At 35.4% G+C, this 15,865-nt stretch overlaps 3 protein-coding genes across 3 annotated transcripts in view; 1 reads left to right on the plus strand and 2 right to left on the minus strand.

Moving 5' to 3' along the window:
- Positions 1-15,865, minus strand: part of LOC141362961 (uncharacterized) — a 144,545-nt gene that overhangs the window by 26,754 nt on the left and 101,926 nt on the right. The window contains exon 9 of the mRNA XM_073865283.1: positions 5,461-5,772. Coding sequence (XP_073721384.1) covers positions 5,461-5,772 — 312 coding nt within the window. The remainder of the gene's footprint in view (positions 1-5,460; positions 5,773-15,865) is intronic.
- Positions 9,076-10,492, minus strand: LOC141362988 (SLAM family member 5-like). Its single transcript, XM_073865385.1, has 3 exons — positions 9,902-10,492; positions 9,500-9,787; positions 9,076-9,425 (listed from the first exon to the last, which is right to left on the minus strand). Exons 1-3 carry the CDS (start codon positions 10,194-10,196, stop codon positions 9,220-9,222), a joined length of 789 nt encoding a protein of 262 aa, XP_073721486.1. The 5' UTR covers positions 10,197-10,492; the 3' UTR covers positions 9,076-9,219.
- On the plus strand, positions 11,470-13,265 carry LOC141362987 (uncharacterized). Its single transcript, XM_073865384.1, has 4 exons — positions 11,470-11,760; positions 11,864-12,193; positions 12,775-13,053; positions 13,132-13,265. The coding sequence occupies exons 1-4, from the start codon at positions 11,658-11,660 to the stop codon at positions 13,248-13,250; spliced, it is 831 nt and encodes a 276-aa protein (XP_073721485.1). The 5' UTR covers positions 11,470-11,657; the 3' UTR covers positions 13,251-13,265.

Consider the following 15,865-nt stretch of genomic DNA (forward strand, 5'->3'; position numbering starts at 1 on the left):
GGGGGAAAAGCAGGAAAGTACTGGAAGGTCTCCAAGATATTTATGGGCATCATACCAGATTGTAATAGAATTTTTAACAAATGGGTTATCTGTCATTTTTTTTTAGTTCTTTTAGGGGTGCAGAATATAAAAAGCTGTTGAGTGCCAATCCTTTTGCAGCCAATGTTTCAATATGTAGCCATGGCTCTTTAGCTGTCTTAGAGAACCAGAACAATGTAGCTCTCAATTGTGCGGCCCAGTAATACCAAAGAAAATTTGGAAGTTGGAGTCCACCCCTTTCATAGGGAAGATATAGTAAGGAAAGTCTGAGTCTTGCCTTCCGGTTATTCCAAATAAAGTTAGATAGAAGCTTTCTTATTCTTGGAAAAAGTTAGGTGGAGGGGAGATAGGTAGTGACTGAAAAACATAAAAATGTGGGTAATATATTAATTACATTTATTCTTCCCATTAGAGAAAGTGGCAGTTCATCTAGCTATCAAAGGTTCATAATTTGCTGAACTAAGGAGTTTAATTTTAGGGGTAATTTTAATTCCTAAATATTCAAAACCATTCAGAGCATTTACAGATAAATGTTTATTTTAAGTGTAATGAACATATAAATATACTGTGCAGTGTGCACACTGAAAAAAGAATGAAATGATCATTAATTAAAATTCATGGTATGCTCCATCGTTTTGTCATGTTATAACTAGGGATGGGAATTGATAAGAATTTAACGATTCCGATTCCATTATCGATGTTGCTTATCGATCCGATTCCTTATCAATTCTCTTTTCGATTCTCATTGGGTGAGGGAATAAGCACAAATTTGTATGTTTGTATTAACTCGCTTTAATATCTGTTCAGAAGACACAGAACAGAGTATACACAAATTATGTGTAGCAACCTCAGAACCAACTTAAAAGTAGGTGAGCTACTTCTTAAAGTAAGGGACCTATAGCCTAGGGCAGTGTTTCTCAACCAGTAAATATGTGATCGGACTAGGAATTAATAAAACAGAACTAGACTGACATAAAACATGCAACTTTTGTTCATGCATGCATTTGTTATTTTCTTTTAAAGACATGATGCTGGACAAAATACAGCAAATTAACCTACCGAAATGCAGAGGCATCTACTGTGGCAAACGGATGCAAACCCTTTACCACAAACTTAGTCACTGCTCGGCAGAGGTGGACACTACTTGAGTATTTTAGTTTCATTTTCCAAGCATCTGTGCTTTATCAGAGTGTTGTCTTGGGAAAAAATTACTTTACTAAAAAATGTTCACTACATTCTAAAGCATAGAATCATACTGTTTATTTATATTGCATATTAAAATTGATTGAATACATAATTACATAAAAATTGTGTACTTTTACTTTTCTTGAGTAAAAGTACTTTTTACTTAAGTAAAAGTAAAAAACATTACTAGATTTATAATGTACTTAAATATTAAATATAAACCAAAAACTTGAAATTATGAAATGTAGTGGAGTTAAAATTATGATAATATGCTTTGGACTGTATGTTTTCAAAAAAATACAAAAACACTGATAAAATACAAATACTTGAAAATGTACTTTTAAGTAGAAATACTTAAGTAGTGTTCGCCTCTACTGCTCGGTGAAATGTGTTTATGCTCGCCTCGGTCATTTTATATAGATGCACGAGAGATACTTTCTGCAGCCTCTCTCTGAGCCAGTGTGAGAGCCAGCCAGACTCTGGCCGTCATCAATTTGATGGACAATGACAACGGAGATTATCCGTATAGTAAAAGTTTACATAATGAAATGGCGCTCACATTAACATTAACACATTACCTTCTGCATTAATAACAGATGACGTCCCGTTAGCTCCGCTGGTGTTTGACTCCCTGCTGTTATTGTGTAATAGTGTATCAAACACGCGACAGTCCTGCAACCTCCTGCAACGCGACCGTATTGTCGTATGTTCGCGTGAAATATAAGTTACTGATTCAACTGTTTCAGGGCGCACTCACACTATCCAAACCAAACCGCGCTCGGGCGCGTTTGACCCCCAAAGCCTGGTTTGTTTGACAAGTGTGATCGCTCTGTTCCGCGCCCGGGCGCGGATTGGTTAATCGCGCCACGGCCGGGTTGCAGAGGTGGGCCGGAGCGCGGTTCACTTGGGCTCAGGCGCGGAAGGCTGTGGTGTGAGCGCATTCGCGCCTGAGCGCGATTCAAAAGGTGAAGACGTCAGCTGCGCGACACTCACCTTCATCTGCCGCCGTAAAAACCTTTTGATGCGCGTAGCGGGGTTACGTGAATGTCCGAGCTGCATACGTGACAGATCAACTAAGCAATATGATGACATGTGAGAGGGCTGTCACCAAACGACTCCGGGTAAAAAACACAGACTTATCATTACGGTGGGTTCCAGTGTTAAGGGAGAGCTTTACTTCCTGCTTTTTTCAAAACAAACGCATCTTAATGACGAAAGCGCGCCCGGACTCGGATCGATAAAAAGTACAGTGTGAGTGCGTGCACCATGGGGGAGAAGGGAGGGGTGACAATCGCGCTGGGGCATGGTTTGGTTTGGTTTGGATAATGTGAGTGCGCCCTCAGTGTTTCGCGAAGCCTCGCTCTGCCCACCACTAAATATAACCAAACTTTGGATCGTTCTGCCTCGATGCAATGTTTGCTGCGTTCTAAACCAAAACAACACAGCGTGTGTGTGACGTCATGACACATTTGCAACGAGCGCGAGCGGAACCGATAAGAGGAATCGTTAGGCAGGCATGCTTACGATTCAAAGGAATCGATTCACTGGGAACCGGTTCTTAAGTAGAACCGGTTCTCGATTCCCATCCCTAGTTATAACCTTAACTAAGAAAAGTCAATACATACCTCTATCATCTTAGTGCGTGCACTGAGGCGTACGGCGACACTTTGATAGCACTTAGCTTAGCCCAGTGCATTCAATGGTACCAAACAGAGAAATGACCAAACACATCAACGTTTTCCATATTTAAAACGAGTAGTTATATGACCAAGTATGGTGGAACAAAATAAAACGTGGCACTTTTCAAAGCGTGTTAAAAAGGATAACTATAATGTATGGCGGAATAGCACTTTTGGGAGTAGTTCAACTCGGCACAGTAAAACTCTCCCTTACATTATGAGAGGGAGAAGAGGAGCAGATTTTTCAGGCGTGACTTTTTACTGCGCCGAATCGAGGTACTCCCAAAGTGCTATTCCAGGTTTTATTTTCTGCCACCATACTTGGTCGTATAACTACTCGTTTTAAATAGGGAAAACATTGATGTGTTTGGTCTTTTCTAATTTAATCTCTGTTTGGTACCATTAAATGAACTGGGCTAAGCTAAGTGCTTTCAGCACTAAGATGATAGAGGTATGTATCAACTCTTCTTAGTTAAAGGACAAGTTCGGTATTTTACACTTAAAGCCCTGTTTTCAGATTGTTTATGATGAAATAGAACGGTTTTAACTTAAATTTCGACATATGATGCTGCCCCGAGAATTTTCAGGTGTTTGTTCTATCACCTCCCACTTCTACAATGGCTCTATAGGTGCACTGGAACAATCCTTCCTAAAATGCATTAAACTTTCGTTTACAAAGAAATGCTCACACAAAAAAAATCGCTGCAAAAGATGCTTTCCAACAGGTTTTATCGTAGGTTTTGTCCAACTCCATTGACTTGTATTAGATGTGCTGTGAGGTACGGTATTAGGGGTGTCACGATTCTCCAAATCCTCGATTCGATTACATTTTCGATTCTGATGTCACGATTCAATTCGATTCTCGATTTTTAAATGAATTGTTTTAAGACAAAAAATTATATGCCTTTATTATTATTATTATAGTTTCACATTAACATGCACATTGCGTGCTTTTCCTTGTATGGGGGTTTGTGGGCTTTACTTTACACGGAGAGCTTGTAGAGAGAGAATGCTTCTTGCACGCAGATAGACTTAATGCGTGCGTCTTGACTCCTATTATCTGAAATAAAACCGGTGCGTCATAAGCAGCTGCGCTTCTGTCTCACATGCACGCGGTCTCGCATCTGTCCAAAGTCTAAACCTAAACGAAAGTAATAATCCTTATGTATTTGTTCAGTTCTATGCGTTTCATGCGGGCTGAGGCAAACTATACCTTTTGTTTAAAATATAACCCGCTGCATCTTGGCGGCTCTCTCGTGCACGTGCAGAGAGCTGCGCTCTGTCCGAAGGCAGATCACTAGGTAGTAATCCTGTTTATGATATGCATTCAAGGAGTTGTAGCAATACATCCCTCGTGTTTAAAATATAAATCGCGTTCCGCTGGATGGATGTTTTTAAAGGCACTTCTGAGAGTTTATTATCCCCCGCTTGGCAAGCCGACCGGACGTGAGATGGGGGCGTGGCAGCATCGACGATCCCATTTTTTAATTCGATGTTCGGGGTTGTGACTTAATTTCGATCAATTTCGATTTAAAATCGAAATCGTGACACCCTTATACGGTATTACTCAGCGCCGGGAACGTTGTTTGTATTCTTGCAATTGGCAATGGTGGATTATTGCCACCAACTGGGCTGGAGTGTCTATTATTTCAGCTCTCAGCGGAAGAATGTACAGGTGTGAGGCGTTTGGAAAAATAGGTCCACACGTTTACAACGAATGCTAAAACACCTGTTGGAAAGCATCTTATGCAGCGATTTTTGTGTGAGCATATCAGTGAACACCCCTGACCACTCGCTGAGTTTCACGTCTTTGTAAACGAAAGTTTAATGCGTTTTAGGAAGGATTGTTCCAGTGACCCTACAGTGCCATTGACGAGGTGGGGGCTGATACAACAGAAACCGAAAATTTTTGGGCCAGCATCATATGTCCAAATTTCAGTCAAAACTGTTCTATTTAATCATAAACAATCTGAAAACAGGGCTTTAAGTGTAAAATACCAAACTTGTCCTTTAAGGTAATAACATAGTTTAATATGACAAAACGATAGAGTATCCCTTTAAGAAAACTTGATTTAATTATGTTAAACTTGTGTACATAATTAAATTACATAAATACTTAAAAAAAGAATCATTAAAAAAAAAAACGTAATTTAATGATGTGCAACCGGAGATTTTTTTCAGTGTATATATGCATGCTTCCTTACTATATAGTGTGCAAAAGAAGCATGTCAAATGAATAGCATGTCCGCATACACAGCAGTTATAAAAGCAGTTACAAATACCTGAATGACCCGCTGCAACCAAGCTGCGACAAAGTTGGAAAGTTGGGAAAGAAAGAATACAGGTGAGAAAAGTGAGGCATGCAGTTGAAAGCAAATGCAAGTACTTCAGTTACTAATACAGTTGCTGAAAACTGGCTGAAAATAATATATTTAATTCAATGTTGTTAGTACGAAGTGTAAAATATATTGTTAAATTGCTGACAAATTTTACTCAAGTACCTAGTCAGAGTAAAAAGTATTTATTATTATTTTTATGTAAACATTGAGATACTCACCACTAACATTGAATGTTTTTGTTATAGGCTTTTGTCTAGTGATCTCTAGATGATAAAGTCCAATTAGTTGAGATGTGAAGTTTGTGATGGTAAGATCTCCAATCTGATCATTCAGCTTTAATCTGCCTCTGAATCTCTCATCATCTATTTTGCTTGTGTTGGCTTCTCGGTTAATTTTAGCTACGAGTTCTTGTTTTACTCCGGTCCTCCACTCAATCACATCTTGTCTCTGTAGTTCAGTAAGATCAGTGTGTAGTGTGACAGTATCTCCCTCCATCACTGACACTGACTCCATTTGTTCTGTCACAACACCTGCTAAACAAATAAGACAGTGAGAATACAATTTAATAATACATTTCTACTATAACACGGTCAATACAAAGATTACATTGAGATGATCAAGTCTTTACTAGCAAATATGGAAAATGCTGCTGTCTACATTAAATATCAGATATTAGGTATGACGTTACGTCAGGATACCCAGCTAACAGAAAAAAGTTCTAAGAACGTTCCCTGAAAGTTCTTTATGTTCCCAAAAACGTTCTGCCAACGTTAAAAGTGTCCAGTTTTCTTGACGTTCTAAGAACGTTTTTGTGTTGTCTCAACGTTAGAGGAATGTTACATTTTACCATTTTTAAACGTTATGACAATGTCATGTTTTAATGTTCACACAATGTTTAAAACAACAACTGTTTATTATATTGACTTGTTTAATTGTTATGTAAATGATAGAGAAACATTGCATTTTATTATATTTATTTTTTATATTTATATTATTTTATTATATTTATTATATATTATATATTTATTATATATTATATATCTATTATATATAAGTTTAGATGTTGATGTTTTGTTTCATTTTAAGTCACCATTATTGTGATTAGTGTTCGTTTTAGTTGGGCTCTTGAGCCTTGTCTTTTGCTTGCTAGTTTTTTCCCTGGTTGTGTTAACTTTGTGTTAATGCACCACATTTGTTATGAACATGTTAAGTTAGTAGTGTAATTCTGTGGTGTGGTGGTTGGTACATAAAGGAAAAAAATCATCCCTAATTAATTAAAGTTTATTTTCTGTCAATAATGTAAATGAGATCCAGCACTTTCACAGCAGTTTGTCATTAAGGAGTTTAAGAAACTTTGGACAAAAAATATCTGCTGTATAATTGGGACGCACAAACATCAAGAATCAGACTATGAATCTCAACCATGGTGACAAAGAAAATTGAAAAAAAAAATCATTATTTATCCATGCTGCAGTGCATGCTGGGAGTCCTGAATGAGATTTGTAATTTGTTAATACCCAGCATGCATTGCAGCATGAAGTTTTTCATTTAATTGTCACCATGGTTGAGATTCATAGTCTGATTCTTGATGTTTGTGCATCCCAATTATACAGCAGATATTTTTTATCCAAAGTTTCTAAAACTCCTTAATGACAAACTGCTGTGAAAGCACTGGATCTCATTTACATTATTGACAGAAAATAAACTTTTGATTAGTAAATTAATTAGGGATGATTTTTTACCATTACCAACCACCACACCACAGAATTACACTACTAACTTAACATGTTCATAACAAATGTGGTGTATTAACAAAAAGTTAATACAACCAGTGAAAAAACTAGCAAGCAAAAGACAAGGCTCAAGAGCCCAACTAAAACGAACACTAATCACAATAATGGTGACTTAAAATGAAACAAAACATCAACATCTAAACTTATATATAATAGATATATAATATATAATAAATATATAATATATAATAAATATAATAAAATAATATAAATATAAAAAATAAATATAATAAAATGCAATGTTTCTCTATCATTTACATAACAATTAAACAAGTCAATATAATAAACAGTTGTTGTTTTAAACATTGTGTGAACATTAAAACATGACATTGTCATAACGTTTAAAAATGGTAAAATGTAACATTCCTCTAACGTTGAGACAACACAAAAACGTTCTTAGAACGTCAAGAAAACTGGACACTTTTAACGTTGGCAGAACGTTTTTGGGAACGTAAAGAACTTTCAGGGAACGTTCTTAGAACTTTTTTCTGTTAGCTGGGTATCTGCTGTAGTGAAAGCTGTCTATCCGCCCATCACGTAATCATTTATTCAAAAACAAACAAAACCGATACCACCAACAAGGTTGCAACATTTGAGCAAAAACAACGCATAAAACTATTATGGTGATTTAGTTATCGAATTTCATACACATTTACACTACGAAGCATATTAGCATTAATACACAAAGTAAAACCGAAAGTGAAAGGTTGATAAATCGAACTTACCGTTGATAAATAAAGAAATGCAGACGAGTAAAGTGGTCTTTTTCATGTTGACGTAGGTGGTGTTTAGTTAATAAAGACGATCAGTAATGATATTTAAGTATTTCAGTGTATGATCTTTGACTATTTGTCAATAACATCTGCGGCAGCCGCGCCCACAAAATAAAGAACCCGCACCGTCCGACCAACAAAACAACGACAATAAAATCCTCAAATAAACCTAAACATACACTGCATGATATACCGATAAAGATTTACGGTGAATTATCTTAATAATTCTTCCGACGATGAAGTGTCTCTCTGGATTTAAAAAGTTAATGGCGGTTTTAGTTTATCCGTGGATGACATCTGTGGACAAACAGCACATTTTCTTCCTCAGGTTTACTCATGCAGCGCTGCGCAGACGGAACGGCGTATGACATCTAAGTACCGCGAGAGTGATTCGAAAACACTGCTCTGGGATAGATCTTGCGGTACTTTGATATTAAACTGCGATGTACGTTTTTAGTAACAACATCCAAAAGCATTTAACTGAGAAAAAGGTACGTTCTCCGGTAAAAAAAAAAACGAGTAAAATAAAGCACAAGGTACAGTATATTGTTACAGATTTACAATAAGAATAAAGGGCAAAGGGCCGAATAAAATGACATAACATAATATTTTATGTCATTTTATTAAATGTACAAACTATTAATATTATAAAATTGTAAAAATATGTACAGGAATAAAGTCAAATATAGTTAAAAATCAACGATAAAATCAAAAAGATAAATATTTTAAAGATTTAAAATATATTTTAAAAATGGAACAGATTTTCTTTGCAAAAGATGCAACACTAAACAACTTTTAAAGAAGACTCAATAGGAAGAGTAATTGCAATGTGGTCTTTATTATCCTTGTGTGTATATACATTTATATACATATATGCATATATATTATAATAAAATGTATGATCGTGTCTATCCCTAAAAGTTCTTTCCCACCAGTGCCTTCCTTATAAAAGTCCCCATGAAATCAAGGTTTTTACATTTTAGTATAAATAAGGATGAATAAGTAATGCTGTAGAAATGACAGTATTACTGGGTATTACTGGCAACTAGCTGCCAGTAACTTATTGTAGATTTTACATTTATGTTATTTACTGGCAACAGTTTGTTCAAAGTTAAATGAACATGAAACATTTTCAGCCTTTATCTTCTACAGTAAGTTACTGGCAACCAGCTGCATAATTACAGCTATTTTTTACAGTGATAGAAAAAATTGCATTAAGACAACAAGATTTTAAAACTTACAGTATCTCACATCTAATACATTTTATTGTTTAAAAAACATGAATTTGTGAGCATTCATTAAAGTGTCAGGATTAAACAGGTAATTGTTGTCATCAGTGAATCCATTTAGTAAGAATAAAGTGTGTCATCACTGAGATTTTCAAAGCCGATTCTGAGTGAACTGCAGGGCCTCACCTAGGCAGCTTGGCTGGTCTTGTTTTTCTTTCACTGTACTTTGTCGAACACACCTTGTATCTAGCTGTCTTAGATCTTTTCTTCAGTTCAACTTTGCTCGATCTGACATCATAAGCCAGAACAGCAACCGTAGCCGCGGCCACCAGAGCAGAAATGACCAATCGGATAACTACTTCGGTAGTATCACAACAGCTGACACAATCTGAAGAAAGTAAAAACTAAATGAAACCGAGATCAACTGATTAAATAAACACAAAACATCACCTGCAGACTCACCTGAACACGTCTGACAGAGATGAGTGATGTTGAGATGTTGAGTCTGATTCCCGATGGGATTGTTCACCACACAGCTGTATGTGTTGTTATCCTGATATTCAACCTCCAGAGGTAGAGAGAGTCTGATGTTGAGATCAGACACACTGATGAGTGACAATAAACTGTTTCCTTTGTACCAGGACAGACTCACATCTCTCGCATTCATCACTGAACACAACAACAAACAGTTTGAGACTGATGAAGAGTTTTGAAGACAGTAACTAGAGATGACAGGAACATGCAGACGAGCTGAAAAACATTTAAGAACAAACAGAAATCAAGAAGTCTGTTGTATTATAATGTTTTAATGTCTTCAGTCATATAACTACTTGATATGAGGTCAACCAGTAAATCTCTACTCACCATAGACAGTAACATCAAATCTGTGTGAGCTCTTCTGTTTGCCGCTGATGTTTATTTGATAAAGTCCAGTGTGTTGAGTTGTGATGTTTGTGATGATGAGATCTCCAGTCTGATTATTCACCTGCAGTCTGTCTCTGAATCTCCCATCAAGAACATCATCATATATTGAGACTGTATTAGCTTCTCTATTGACTCGAGCTATAAGAGACTCTTGAGGTCCAAACCTCCACAGTATCAGATGAGCGCTCTTTAGGTCAATAAGATCAGTTTGTAGAGTAACAGAATCTCCCTCCATCACTGACACTGACTTCACTTCATCACCAAACACACCTGCACACACAAACACAGATTTAAAGTAAATGATTAGAAAACATTAAAGTAGTAATTCCATATCTTCTAGTCAATATGTAGTTGCTACTATAAATCATAAAACATGTATAACTTACCCACCACCCAGCAGAAGCACAAACAGAGAAAAACAAACATGAGAAACTGTACTTTAACACTTTCAAACTTCAGGGGTCTGCAAAAGTGTGTCTGAAGAAAGGTTGTACAAAGATCACTGTAGTTAAAACTGCTATTGTTGCTGACTTCCGTTAGATTTAACCACTGAGTGTGACCACCACCATCATCCTTTCACGCAATGCCCCATTTCTCATAAACCATCATCTTGTGGAGAAAGCAAAGTTGATATTTTATATACTTATGAAATTGTTATTTAATAAAATCTTGTTTGAAAATCTAAAATTTAGGTTGCATGGTTCTGTATGAGCTGAATTTAGTTAGGCTGGAATGTTAAAAGTTTTACAAAATAGCATAATGAAAATCCAGTGCTGTAAAACTATAAGTATCATGCACATACTGTACAAAACCAAAGTCCTATCAACTTAAATAGAGGAAAATCAATTTCTCCTAAATTATTGGCTAAGGTCATAGTAAAACAACATATCTGCCAACAACTAAACAAGTAACACTTTACAATAAGGTTGTATTTGTTAACGTTAGTAAATGCATTAGCTAACATAAACATAACATAACATAACAACAGCTGCGTTTCCATTACCCTTTGAATTGTGCAGATTAAAAAGAATCGCAAATTGAAAATACGGCCGATGGAAACCCGACAATTTCCATTGGCCGTGTTTCCATCGGCTGTATTTTCAATTCGCAATGTCAAAGGGTAATGGAAACACAACTAAGTACTATACATTGTAAAAAGTGAAAAGTTTGATCAACTTAAAAAAAAACTTTTTAACATTTTTCATCTAAAGTGAAATTTTAAGTTGAATAAACTTAAGTTTTTAGGTTACCAATTGAAGTTTTTTTTTTAAGTTGATCCAACTTTTTACTTTTACAGTGTAGTTTATCAGCATTTATTAATCTTTGTTAATGTTAGTTAATGTTATACAGGTGTTTATTTAGTTGTGTATTAACTTATGTTAAAACTTTAGATTTTATACATGTATTAGTAAATGCTGAAAATAACATTAAGATATTTTTAAAAATATCACATATTTAGTTTCTGTGCTAAAAATCAACTTGTGCATGCATAAAAAGTACTAAGTGGTAAAGTACTTTTTACTAGTACTTGTAAGTATTTTACACTCTGGACACTCCCCCTTTTCACTGGAAGGCAGGACTTCCTTTCACTAAAGCAGCCTTAAGCGTTGCACTTTTTCCTATTCACAGTAAAAAAAACATGCAGCTTATTATTGTATAGTCTTGGTTAATCTCAACCTGTGTTGACTCACCATCGATGACTTTTCACAACACAGCACTATACAATCATCTTTTAAAACTTAAAAAAATGTTTTTCAAGTTTGTTTATCTCTCTTTGTGCTGCTGCTGCTGTCTGGTGGGTAAGTTTACAATCTCATTTCCAAAATAGCTTTTTATATACATTTTAAAACTGCTAAATTTATGTGAAAGCTTTAAGAGATCTGTCTCTGTTTGTGTGTTCAGGTGTGTTTGGTGATGAAGTGAAGTCAGTGTCAGTGATGGAGGGAGGTCCTGTTACTCTACACATTGATATTACTGAAATACAGAGCGCTTATATGATCCTGTGGAGGTTTGGATCACCGGAGTCTCTCATAGCACGAATCAATAGAGAAGCCAATAAGATTTCAATATATGATGATGTTCTTGATGGGAGATTCAGAGACAGACTGCAGGTGAATGATCAGACTGGAGATCTCACCATCACAGACATCACAACCAATCACACTGGAGTATATGAAATGACCATCAGCGGCAAACAGAGGACCTCATACAGATTCAGTGTTACTGTTTATGGTGAGTAAAGATTTACTGTTTTATTCACTGTTAGAATTATTTTCTGCAGCCGGCATTTCAACGTTGATTCAACGTCATGGACAAGGTTGAATCAACGTTGAATTACCTTTTAATTTTGCAAATTGAATTTACGTTGAACAAACAATAACATTATTTTAACCAAATTTCATAGATTTTTAAGCATTTTATTAACCCTTTGCAACCATTTAGCATGAACTGTTTTTCCAATGTTAAAACAACAAGTGACGTTATTTCAACCATATTTCAACGTTGACGGTCGGTCATATGCCTGCTGGGTTAATACGTAAAATCATTTATTAGTTTGCTATAAAACACAGATGTTTTACACGGAGATCAGTGATTACATAACTGCTACCATAGTTGCAACACGCATTTGGAAAAGCGAGGCGCTAGAGAGCAGTATTCGATTGAATGCAAAACACAATTTCACCACTAGATGGGGGAAAATCCTACTTATTGTAAAAAAGTTGACATAACTTATAAAAACAAGTTGAAATAGTTTAACTTATAATAGGTATAATATTGGTATAATATGTTTTCATTTCACAAATGTTTTCCAGCTAATCTGCCAGTTCCTGTCATCAGGAGAGATCCTTCACAAAGTTCTTCATCATCATCAATCTCAAACTGTTCCTTGTTGTGTTCAGTGTTGAATGTGAGAGATGTGAGTCTGTCCTGGTACAAAGGAAACGGTTTATTGTCCAGCATCAGTGTGTCTGATCTCAACAACATCTCTCTTCATCTGGAGTGTCTGGATGATTCTTACAGCTGTGTGGTGAACAATCCCATCAGTAATCAAACTCAACATCTCAACACGGATCTCTGTCAGACGTGTTCAGGTGAGTCACAGGTGATGTTCACTGAGCTGATCTTAGATCAGATTCAGTTACATTAATGTCTCTTTTTATTCATTACAGCTCTCACCTTCATTCATAAAGTTGTGATCTCATCTTCTGTTGGATTTCTGATGATAGCTGCGGTTCTTATCTTCTGCTTCTGCAAGGAACAAAGAAAGACACATCAGCAGGTTAAATGAAAACTATTTAAAGAGAAAAGTATTTAAAGAAATAATGATATTTCTTTCACACATATGCATTTAAAACATGTTATTTTTATTGTATATTCATTTAATCATTTATTAATGGTATTCTGCACCACTTTTTTCTGTTTTTAATTTCAATATCATGTTGGGTCTGTATATTTTTTCAGAAGTATACAGGTCAATTGCAAGGGTTTTACATGCCAATGTTAGTATTATAACACTATTAAAATCTGTTTCTAATCAAAGTAAGTCATAATAAAAATCATAATATCAAAACGAGATAGAAAAGTCAGTGATAAATAAAAATGATTTTAAAAGAAACACAAAGTATGTTTATTTTTTGTCACTGAATGTATGTGACACCTTTAGCTTCATTTCAAGTGAAACCCGGTGTGGCTTTATTCTGTAGGCGTGGAAAGTCGTGTGGTTTCGTTGTGCTGGTGGACATGAGATGTGTGATTGTGGGTGCATTGTGTGTTTATGGAAGTGGTGTGAACAGTACGTGACTTTTCATTTCCTGTCCAGCCAATATTTTCCATTAATTACAAAACACCTCACAACCAATCAAAGGGATACCACTGTGAGCTTTGTATCAATTTAAAAACATGCATGAACATCTATCATTTTAATGGTCATACTTTGATCTTACACATGTGGGTAGCATGTGAACATCTGTATATTTATTAACTGTACTACACAGCAAAATCCCCGGTGTTAAATGCACACTGTGGGTGTATATATAATCCACTCCCAGATGGGTGTGTATAAAGACCGGTGTTAAAATGTAACACTGAAGCAGTGTTAAAGGGGTCATATGATGAAAATGTTAGCATTGCCACTTTGTAGGTGTGAGCAAAAACAGGTCATTGAAATTTGGCTTTCATTATGATGTCATAAGGATATCTTATTAGAATAATACCGCCTCCTTAATCTGAACTCTGAAAGAGAGAGAAAAGAAGGACTTGACAGCACAATTGAGTTTGAATTACAACAAACCACCATCATTGTGATCAGTGTTTGCACTTTATCCGCTCATTTGCATTTTAAAAAACACACCCAAAACGACACATTTTTGGACTTGACAGCACAATAGAGTTTCAATTACAATAAACCACCATCATTGTGATCAGTGTTTGCACTTCATCCGCTCATTTGCATTTTAAAAAACACACCCAAAACGACACATTTTTGCTCAAACCTACAAAGTGGCAATGCTAACATTTTCATCATATGACCCCTTTAAAGTTAATGAGATAATGAAGTGATGATTAAGACATTAATGGTGAACACCTGCTGGTCATTCTGGGTCAAATTAACTAAATTTTCCTGGATTTTTTTTTGGAGAAAGTAATACTAAAATTATGAAGAAAGACAAAATGCAATAGATGAATACAGCGAAATCCCCAGTATTAAATGAACATTGTTGGGTGTATGACTCCAAAAGCTGCAATCTTTCACGTTTACCTCTCTATCATCATCTCTGTTAAAAAAACTAAAATTATAACTTGCAGCGTTATTTTCTAAACCGGGATGATAAGTTTAACTTCTAAACAGCTGTCAGAACAAAAAACAAGCATCCACACGTGATTTAGTAGACAAATCTTCTTTCTGACGTGATGTAATCACAGAATGTATCACATTAAATCTTAAGTTTGTGTTTGTTATGAGTTCATTTGAAGTCACCATTATTGTGATTAACGTTTCCTTTAGTTAGGCATTCGTCCTTTGACCTTCACTAAACTAATTTTCCTCTTTTAGCAATTGTAACATTGTTTTATTAAGACTGTTTGTTCATTGCTTGATGTAGAGGGAAAACTTTTCATAGCATCTGAGGTTGTTTATTTATATTATACTCTACCAATCATTAAAACATTTGATCATAAATAAATGATAAACACGATAATGCAAATACAAAAATGCTCTATGTATATGACACTGTTCTGAATAAGACTGCTGTTATGCTTTAGTTTTTTTTTTGCTTAAGAGAGACATCATAACTTCTGATACAAATCTCAACAAGGGTGACAGTAAATGGTAAGAAAGTTGCACAATTTTGTCATGTCACAATGCATGATGGGAGTTATGAATGAGTTTTATACAATCCTGGTACCCAGCATGCATTGCGGCATGAAGCTTTGTTGTTGATTGTCACCATGATTGTGTTTTATAGGCTGATTGTTGATGTCTCAGTGTGTCTGACTGACACCACAGATTAGATTTCGGTGAAAAATATTAACTCTTAGGCTATATGGATTTCATGGGGTGGACCGAATATAAAATTATACACTTATATACAGTGACTATTTTTTTTGTATGAGAACATTGAATCACAACACTTATGTTTTCATAATAATTAACATAGTAACAGTTTAAGACTTCATTTATCTCATCTTCCACTGCTCTAACATAAGTGTTTTATAAACACACTGCCACAATGAACAGAAAAAAACTAAAAATAAACTTCAAGACCCAAGTACCCAACTAAAGGAAACACTAATCGGCACAATGGTGACTAACTTTATTAACCAGATTTACAGCAGTTGTATCGAAGTTATCCATGTAACTCTGCAAGCAAGTTGTAATTTTAGTTTTCAAACAGAGATAATAGT

Source organism: Misgurnus anguillicaudatus, unplaced genomic scaffold (genome assembly GCF_027580225.2).
Source record: "Misgurnus anguillicaudatus unplaced genomic scaffold, ASM2758022v2 HiC_scaffold_31, whole genome shotgun sequence".
In the NCBI taxonomy this organism is placed as follows: Eukaryota; Metazoa; Chordata; class Actinopteri; order Cypriniformes; family Cobitidae; genus Misgurnus; species Misgurnus anguillicaudatus.

Excerpts from the sequence above, each read along its gene's own strand:
- LOC141362988 (XM_073865385.1), bottom strand. The coding sequence starts at position 10,196 with ATGGAGGGAGATTCTGTTACTCTACAAACTGATCTTATTGACCTAAAG. Across the intron at positions 9,788-9,901 it reads ATTTGATGTTACTGTCTATG|CTCGTCTGCATGTTCCTGTC; the intron begins GTGAGTAGAGAT and ends AATGTTTTTCAG. Across the intron at positions 9,426-9,499 it reads TCTCTGTCAGACGTGTTCAG|ATTGTGTCAGCTGTTGTGAT; the intron begins GTGAGTCTGCAG and ends TACTTTCTTCAG.
- LOC141362987 (XM_073865384.1), top strand. The coding sequence starts at position 11,658 with ATGACTTTTCACAACACAGCACTATACAATCATCTTTTAAAACTTAAA. Across the intron at positions 11,761-11,863 it reads CTGCTGCTGCTGTCTGGTGG|GTGTGTTTGGTGATGAAGTG; the intron begins GTAAGTTTACAA and ends TTGTGTGTTCAG. Across the intron at positions 12,194-12,774 it reads ATTCAGTGTTACTGTTTATG|CTAATCTGCCAGTTCCTGTC; the intron begins GTGAGTAAAGAT and ends AATGTTTTCCAG.